Source organism: Myxocyprinus asiaticus, chromosome 28, assembly GCF_019703515.2.
Source record: "Myxocyprinus asiaticus isolate MX2 ecotype Aquarium Trade chromosome 28, UBuf_Myxa_2, whole genome shotgun sequence".
In the NCBI taxonomy this organism is placed as follows: Eukaryota; Metazoa; Chordata; class Actinopteri; order Cypriniformes; family Catostomidae; genus Myxocyprinus; species Myxocyprinus asiaticus.
This window is the reverse complement of record NC_059371.1, coordinates 34,426,208-34,435,426: the sequence shown is the minus strand read 5'-3', so window position 1 is coordinate 34,435,426 and position 9,219 is coordinate 34,426,208. Positions and strand designations below refer to the sequence as shown.

At 34.9% G+C, this 9,219-nt stretch overlaps 2 protein-coding genes across 3 annotated transcripts; both read left to right on the top strand.

Moving 5' to 3' along the window:
• Positions 1-312: 312 nt before the first annotated feature.
• LOC127418840 (mitochondrial ubiquitin ligase activator of NFKB 1-like) lies at positions 313-5,140 on the top strand. Of its 2 annotated transcripts, XM_051659698.1 has the most exons (5): positions 313-469; positions 768-906; positions 1,834-1,921; positions 2,270-2,390; positions 4,014-5,140. In XM_051659698.1, the coding sequence occupies exons 2-5, from the start codon at positions 787-789 to the stop codon at positions 4,144-4,146; spliced, it is 462 nt and encodes a 153-aa protein (XP_051515658.1). In that variant the 5' UTR covers positions 313-469; positions 768-786; the 3' UTR covers positions 4,147-5,140. The 2 variants fall into 2 exon arrangements, with proteins under 2 accessions (XP_051515658.1, XP_051515657.1); XM_051659697.1 differs by having other exon boundaries at positions 313-906.
• A 670-nt stretch (positions 5,141-5,810) lies between these two features.
• LOC127418852 (calcium/calmodulin-dependent protein kinase II inhibitor 2-like) lies at positions 5,811-8,722 on the top strand. The gene is made up of 2 exons (XM_051659713.1): positions 5,811-6,294; positions 7,673-8,722. The coding sequence occupies exons 1-2, from the start codon at positions 6,126-6,128 to the stop codon at positions 7,741-7,743; spliced, it is 240 nt and encodes a 79-aa protein (XP_051515673.1). The 5' UTR covers positions 5,811-6,125; the 3' UTR covers positions 7,744-8,722.
• Positions 8,723-9,219: the final 497 nt, after the last annotated feature.

Sequence of the window (9,219 nt, the reverse complement as noted above, 5' to 3'; positions counted from 1 at the left end):
TTAAATTGAAATAGTGAGTATTTTAATGTTCAAAATCTGTCCCCCATTCACTTTCATTGTAAGTGCCTCACTGTAAATTGATTGATTTTTTTTTTTTTTTTTTTTTTTTTTTTAAGAAAAGGAGGAACGAGTCCAAATCAATTCTTGTGGTAATAACATTATGCCACAAATGCTTTCGATTGAACTTAACTTGTTGAACCCGAAATATTCTTTTAAGCGACAGCGTGTGTGACGTATGGGTTCCTCACATCAGGGGCTGCTCACGCCAGAGACCGCCTGCAGTAGGGACTTTTATTATGAAGGGACATTCACACCGAATTGAATACCGAAACATTAACAGCTTTAGTAGAGATAGTCTAAATATACCTTTATTTTTGGTTTATGTTTGTTCTGTCTGAAGACCAATTTTATCGATCCCATTCTATGTTATATCATCAAATTATATAATCAATTTCTTAAATATTAAAATGTAAGAATCTACTGTTTTAATCGAAAGACACGGCTAGCCATTCTGGCTAATTAATTTATGCTAGCTCCTGATCTGATACACAGGCAATAAAAAAGAACTTTTTGTCAATGTAAATGTGGTCTAGTTTATAACAGTTGATATCTAAATGTGTTTGTGTCTGGCCAAAAGTTTCACCAAGTTCCAAGTTTTTGCTTAGGAATAGATTATAATTTATATAATTGGAATTTAACACGATTGTTTAACTTTTTAAGTTTATTTATTGTGAGATGTTATTTAAATTATATTTCTTAATAATCAGCTGGGCTGTAAATAGAAGGATGGAGGCCAGTGGCAGACCCTCAACAGCACAGACTGTTTTGCTGGCCACCAGTTCAGCTCTGACTGCTGTATTATACACCATATACAAGAGGAAGGCAAGCCATGTAACTAGATTAAGGGTGAGAAAACAACCTCATCATTGCATGTCACTGAATAGTACTTAAATACTGTCACTATCATTATTAAGTCATACTTAAACGGTCATGTTTTTAACAGATATGTACAGGTTGCACATAATTAAAATCTGTGATAGTACACAAGTGGTTATTTTTTCTATTTACTGAGCCATTTCATTCTTCTGGTTTAAAAACTAAAATTAAAGCAATGTTACAAAAATGAGGGATATGCGTGAACTCTGAGTAATGATTGGTAGGACAGTACACATGTACGTCAGTAGATCCTGAGCCTTTGTCCGCATTATTCATTAGAAGGAATGCTTCCATCCAATCACAGCGCTGCCTCTTGCAAGAGTTCACATTACAGCGGAAAATTCAAACTCATGGACGTCAAACTCAACAGCTCTTGCGGGCAGGCACGAGACTTCAACGACACTCGCAGAACAGACATGAGAGTGGACTTTACACTAAAAACCGTGATGAGATCGAAATCACTCATCAGAATGGACCACAGTAAATAAACCCGAAAAACTCCTTGTAAGAATAAATATCTATGGATTAATGTAAAGTCTCAAAGCAGTGCTGGTTTGGATGGTAATGTCTGCTCTGAGTGCTGCTGTTCTCACTTCATTCTCAAAAGTTTGCAGATTTGCAAACTGTTCTATCTTCACTCTTTACACTTTTGTCCAATGATTGATATACAACAAAGTGCCCCAAAACTCTTTTGTATTCATCTCAACTCAGCAAGTGATGTTCAGCCTTCTCTGTTGTAAGTGGGTTTTGGAAGTAGCTCTTGACCCCCCTCCCGTTCTTCCTATCCCTTCCCTCCCCCGTAACCGCCCAGTTGATAAATTTTTTCAGTCTGAGGTGTGAACTATTGGTGCTGAACTAGGGGGTTTCATGACACTTTAAAGCTGTTCTGCTTTACAGGAGGCCAAGAAGTTGCCATTAAACCCAGATCTCCAAACTATTCTCGCCAAAGCACCAGGAAAATGTGTACCTTATGCAGTTATTGAAGGTAAGGCTTAGTTAAAATCAAGATGGATTCATCAAAAATGGTAATAGGCCGAGTCTAGGTTTGGACTAATTTGTCATTTGTATGGGAACTGTTTCTTCTCCTAACAAAGATCCTTATATTGTATGCACATGTGAAGCAAAAGCACTTTTTTCAGTTGCTCTAGTGTCTGGTAAGCCTTGTACATGAAAATGTAATTTACAGTGTACTTTTTTTTTCACCTATAAGACACACTGGAACTTGGTCAAATATTTGCTTGCAAACACAATAAAAAGTGCCTGAAGAATGTAGTGTTATTTAGTCTATTTCACTCAGAACGGGTCCACAGGAATGCATTTGTACTTTCTTTAGGTGTTGTGCGGTCAGTGAAGGAGACCTTGAACAGCCAGTTTGTTGACAACTGCAAAGGGGTCATCGAGAGGTTGACCTTGAAGGAGAAGAAGATGGTGTGGAATCGCACAACACATCTCTGGTAAATACAAAAAATATTCTAAAAGTGTAGATACCCATTATTATTGCACACTTCTCCAGAGTACTCTATTCTGTTATTTTACTTTAATTTATGTTCATTATTATTTATATATTATGGTCATTTATTTATGGTAAGTGGGCCTGCAATAAGTGGGATAATATTCTTGTAATATTGATATAATTAACATCAGCAGATGAACTGTAATTTGTGGAGGGATATTTTGTTTGCAGGTCAGATTTATATGTTGTTATTTTTGGTTCTGAAAACTCTGCAATATGTTAAAACTATTAATACATTTAATGTCAGGAACAATGCTGGGTAGATTACTTATGAACTGTAATCTGGTACTGATTACAAATTATATGACTAAAATTGTAGTCAGTAACATAATCTCTTACAATTTAAAGTAATCTAATCAGATTGCTTTTGGATTACTTATGATCAATTTTTTGTTTATTTGATGTCACAAGCATTTGAGTTGGATAAACATGAACCATTTTGACAATGTTGCTTATATGTATAAAATAAAACTTACTTGGATCAAAATATGAGAATCATTATAATTTTTGTATGTGTGCATTTTACTTGCTATTTGTCTGTTTCTGAGTTAAATAAAAAAAAAAAGTCCATTAAAATGTTCTTACTCTGACAATTTTTGCATTACAAATGGCATCCAAGTGTGGTAACAGATCAGACCAGTTGTATTTGTAAATCAGCGTCACAAAAAAAATCTCAAAAGTTGTCACAAAAGCAAAAGCGCATTAATGTATGTTTTTGAAGCCGAGAACAAAAGCAATTCTCTAAACTTAAACTAACCTTACTGCACAAATGCAATCGGTTCTGCATTTATGTGTGGATTACCGCTCCATCTTCAGTGTATTTATGGCTGGTGACTAGTATCAGGTCTGTGTGTGTACTTCCAACTAGAGGTAGACAGAATGTCGGTTTTACCGATTAATCGGTGCCGACAGTTGCTTTTTGGAACTATCAGATATCAGCAAAAGTCTATGCTGATAATTGCCAATAGTTTTAATCTAGTGAATGTAGGCTATAAAAAACTTAATTTGGTAAATACTTAAATATAAAGGATTGTAACAGAGCCAAGTCTCCATCATTTCAAAATAAGCAAGTTTATTGCAGGCTTGTTTATAGTTAAAAGTCCAGTGTTATGCACCAAATCTTAATTTTTCTGGTTATTATTGGGATTTTGGTTGCACAATAAACTTCTGGGATTTTATTCATTTTGAACTCTTGTAGCCTCAATGTCTGTGCCTGTCATAGTAAGGAAAACATTTTTTTTTACATTTTATAAATTCTATAAATAAATTTTAAAAACTATCAGCCGATTAATTGGTTATCTGCCTTTTCCACCAAATTAGTGATCAGTATCAGCAAAATCCACTATCGATGGACCTCTAATTCCAACCCCCACATTCAAAAACCCTCAAAGACATACCGATGTAAGAATTAGGGAGATCAATAAATGAACATGTAATCATGTAATCCATAAAAAAAGAATATGTAATCTGATAACAATTAGTGAAAAAATTTAAACTCATTACAAGTTCTTGATAATTGTAATCTGATTATGTAATCATGATTACATGTAATCCATTACTACAGTATCTACTGCGGAAGAAGCAAAGGAAAGAGCGCAGCCTTCTGGACGAGTACAGGAAGTTGCAGAGCAGACGAATCCAGGAGCTTAACCTGGCAGAGGATGATGTGTCACCTAGTATGTGCACCGTATGCCTAAGTAATGAGCGTTCATGTGTGTTTCTAGAATGTGGCCATGTATGTACCTGTGAGGAGTGCTACAAGGCCCTGCCCATACCGAAGAAATGTCCCATTTGTAGGGCTAGGATAGACAGGATTGTCCCTCTGTATAAAAGCTAAAGGCCTTATTATGAATATTGTGTGCTCTAACTTTGAAATGTGTTGAGGGCAGTTTATTGTGTACAAGCACAGCATTTTCATGCCATGTCACATTAACTGATGTAGGAATCTGTGATAATCCAATTCCTCAGTAAGGACAAGCATTCTTCCAGTTTGTGTTGCTAACAGGGAGTTGTTTATGTATGTTGTTGACTGTACTCTATGATTTTTGGGAATTGCAATCATCACTTGTGCCTGACTGAAATTTAATGCAGTTTGGAATTTCACTCCAAATCAAATCAAAAGAAAAAAAAATGGGAATTGAAAAAAAAAGAAAAGAAAAATTATTGATGACTTTTTTTCAGACTATTAAAATGTATTGCATTTGTGACATTATTTTATATTTTCTCCCCCAAATATATATATAAAATATATACACACACTGGCAGCAAAAAGTTTGGAATAATGTACAGATTTTGCTCCTATGGAAAGAAATTGGTACTTTTATTCACCAAAGTGGCATTCAGCTGATCACAATGTATAGTCAGGACATTAATAACTTGAAAAATTACTATTACAATTTGAAAAAAAATGTTCAGAACTTCTTAAACTACTTCAAAGAGTTCTCATCAAAAAATCCTCCACATGCAGCAATGACAGCTTTGCAGATCCTTGGCATTCTAGCTGACAGTTTGTCCAGATAACTTTCTCTGAATTATTAAAGGGGAATCTCTAAATGGCAGAGAAAATTCAACTCAATCATCATGTTCTTCCTTTATTTTTCTATATGAAAACTGTATTGGTTTGGTTCTACCTATTATTATTTTACAAACAACATTGCTTCAAAAGATTACCAAAGCAATTAAAGTTCTGTAGTGGATCTGTCCTTGACTGTGATCTGAATTTCCTGATTGCATTTATTAAATTGTGTATGATGTAATATTGCTGTCCTTACCAGAAGAGGGAGATACAGACCTGTCTCTCTTTACCATCACAGAGTCACAAATCACAGTGGATTAGTAGTGCTGAGTCAATCTAGTTGTTAAAATTACGTAATTATGATACTGATCTTCAAAGCCATCACGATAATGCTTTTAAATCACAAACACCATCCAAAATATCTTCCAATCCTTTTTAACTTGAGTGCTGCATGTATGTAAAGTCACATGCAGTAAGCTTGTTGCTTGTATTTGATTTTAACAAGAATGCTCCATTATTTCACATTATTTACCATGAACAAAAAAGAAAAGGAAAAAAATATTATCAAACTTAAGGGTCAAACGTCACTATCAATGTTGACAGTTCATGAATTTCCCCTTGTGGGATTCGAACCCAAAACCTAAGCCACACAATGCATTCTTAAAGAAGAACAAAGGGACAGGGACGTTTGTCGGTGCTTTGATGGAAGGCATCGCTTATGAATCACCCCACCTGGGATTCGACCCTACATCTCTTTGATTAACAACACAGATTTATAGCCTTTAATTCACAAGCACCCATTTGCAAAGACAGCAAAGTGACAGAGGTGGAATAAAGGGAGGGGGAGCTTAAGGATGCACCATGAACATTCAGCACGAGTAACGTCTCGCTGCTCACAGAGGGATCCGTGTGTTTTTTGCATCGCGCGCCTGTTTTGCATGTGCATCATTTTTTCCGAGTGATTTCACGTTGTGCGTTCTGCTTGCAAGTAGGAAAAGTGAAAGTAGCTTCCAGAATATGTCCGTAAAAATACAGCTGCATTTAATCGTGACCGCTTAGTTTTTGCATCGTCGATAGATTACGCTCCGACATCTCCGCGCTCGTTCGTTAGTTATCGATTTCTATCATTATTTTGAGTTATTGCTTATTGTGGACTCGATCATGTCAGAGGTGTTGCCTTATGAGGAGAACATTGCCCATTATGGTGATGATGGAGATGAGGAACAGATATCGCTCACCTGTCGCCTGCAGAACAACACCAATAACTTCTTCGGTTCAGCTCAGAACAAACGGCCGCCTAAACTCGGACAGATCGGACGGAGTAAGAGAGGTGAGACTGTTTATAATTAATCACAAACGACTATGCATTGTAGTGTAGGGGAAATGAAAACATTTATACAAATGTTTTCTAGTGTAAGAAAAAAAGAAAAGAAATGCTGACATTTCCAAAAAAACGTAGCCTAAAAGAAAATCGTGCATATTGATCATTCGAACTAATTCTGAATTCACTGTTTACATGGTGCTGATTCCTTACAAATGCTAATTGTGGCATCACGTGATGATGTCACAGTGATGCGTTTGCCAGTTCATTTAATCTCATGTTGTCTATTGAAAACATGGGTAGTTGACGAATAAAATGGACATCAATATACAGTATATATTCACACACTCAAAACGTTATTTTTTTTAATTTTATTGCAAAATTTCATCAACTTGAATTGTGTGTATATATATATATATATATATATATATATATATATATATATATATATATATATATATATATATATAAAGATTACTCAATTTGATGGAATTTTGTAATGAAATTGTGCGTGTGTGTGTGTGTGTATGTATGTGTATATATATATATATATATATATATATGTATAAACTTTCCATTTAAGGGGCTAAATGTTTTCTAGTCATATTAAAATACTGTGCGCCATACGTTTATGCAAATACTTAATCAATTATCAATATTTAATCAATTTATAAACAGAATTAAATATTAAGAAATATGTCGGATGTTACAAATAAAACAAATAAATTTATTGCAGGCATCTTTCGTCCCCACGTTTTGAATTTTGGAGGCATTTTTTCATTTTCAAGGGCATTTTCTGACCCTGATATATATATATATATATATATATAAGGTGACATACATATTTTTGGTGACTAGTCACCATTGTGTACAAACTGTAAATTCTGACTCATATTGTTCAAAATCACTTGGACTTTAAGTCACTAGTTTACAATAAAAGTGGATGGTGATTTTCATCTGAAAAGTTTCAAAAAGGAGAAAAAAAGCAAAGAATATTAGTAAATAATTGAATTACAACCCGTTCCTCACTCAAAAATATTGTATGACTTCAAAAGTCTTGGAACATACAAAACATTTTTGTTCCACAGCATAAAGGTTTGGGTTTCTACATCTTTTACGTTGTTCACCATTTTTGATGACTTTTTTGCCTTCACTTATCCATTTTATATGGTTCTTCTGTGTGACAAATATATTCTCTTCATTTATATGAGGTCATAAAACTTGCATGCATCATAATTCAACAAGAATTGGGAAATGCTGTTTAAAATAGTCTTAGATGAAGTATAGCATGTCACACTGCACAGTACTTCTGCAGTCCTTTGAGCTTGACTGTCCAATTCAAGCATGTGTTTGACCCCAGTGCCTCATGTGATTTCTTTCATTCCAGTTGTCATAGAAGATGACAGAATTGATGAAGTTCTGAATAACACAGCAGAGAAGTCATCAGCGGGAGTGTAATCTCGAGGACGTTGTTAAAGCGGCAGAAAAGCACGGGTTACATGCATTCTGCATCAAAAGCACTTTGCAGTCCCTCTCAGTATGGGTTGAATTTCACGGTGCTGCAGCAGGCAAGGAGAAGTCCGCACTGCAGGCAGTCTAAATGGAGAAAGAAACCTTCTTTTTAAGGGCATGTTTAATATCTCATCTTATAAAGTGACAACTTACACCAGACATACAAGTCCTATGTTGTTTAATACATGTGGAGTTGGTCTGTAGTGGTCACGATTCCGTTTTTATTGTAAGAGGAATGCGTTCATATCACAAGCACAAATTTGACAACTTTTATTCTTCATTCTGCTGTGAAACTGAGCACTTAGTTTTTCTGTATATTTTGTGCACAATGAAAGTGAAACTCAATGTTTTTCACTTTAAATATCCTAATTATGATCTTTTGAATACCGTTTTAGTTCCTAAAGATATGATGGACAAAGCAAAAATTTTTTATAGGACGGATGAGGAAAGACTACTTTTTAAAGTAATTTTTTAATGTTGCATATTGTAAGTTTTGATGTGGCTGCAAAACTGCCTGCTTTAGCCTGAGATAAAAAGCGTATTTTTATATCAAGGAGCTGTTTCTATAGTGGTAGCACTTTCAAATGTGGTTGTCAGTACTCTCAGCTGAATGGAATAAGATCATGTTTCTGCCAAATATTGCAAAATAATATGCCAGTTGAATTGTGTTTCTGTTTACCCAAGTAATGTGAAGTTTTTCAGGCCTGCCTCTCATAAATGTGTCAGGGCTTTTCTATAGCTTTTTGCATGAGACCGGCACAAACGCCGCCTTCTGTGATAGTGAAACTGATCTACGTACAGTACAGTAATATGTTGTTACTTTGAATGACAAACCTCTGACTCTGGAATACTGTATATGTTGCACTTCTCTGTACTGTTAAACAGGGCTATATTTGCAATGAAATTTATGACCATTAAAATGTGACTGCTTATCAAAGGTCTCCTATTAACTCTTTTATCATCCTGTATGAAATGTGGAATTTCTTCCCTGTGTTGTAGATCAGCCTTGTTTAATCAGTTGTAATTAATATCTGTTTGAGCAATTAATATAAAAAGCTGAGTTGTTGATCAGCATTGTTCAACCAAAAGCTGTTCTTCAACAATTTTCTGAGTTCAATACAAGTTAAGCTCAAATGACAGCATTTGTGGCATAATGTTGATTAACACGGAAATAGTTTTGACTCGTCCCTCCTTTTCCTTAACAAAAAAAAAAAAAACAGAGCAAAAATCGAGGTTACAGTGAGCGAGGCACTTACAATGGAAGTAAATGGAGCCAATTTTGTTGGGTTTAAAGGTAGAAATTTTACATTAATTCTTCTGTAAAAGGAATGTTCCGGGTTCAATACAAGTTAAGCTCAATCAACAGCATTTGTGGCATAATGTTGATTACCACAGAAATTCTTTTCTTTAAAAAAGCAAAAA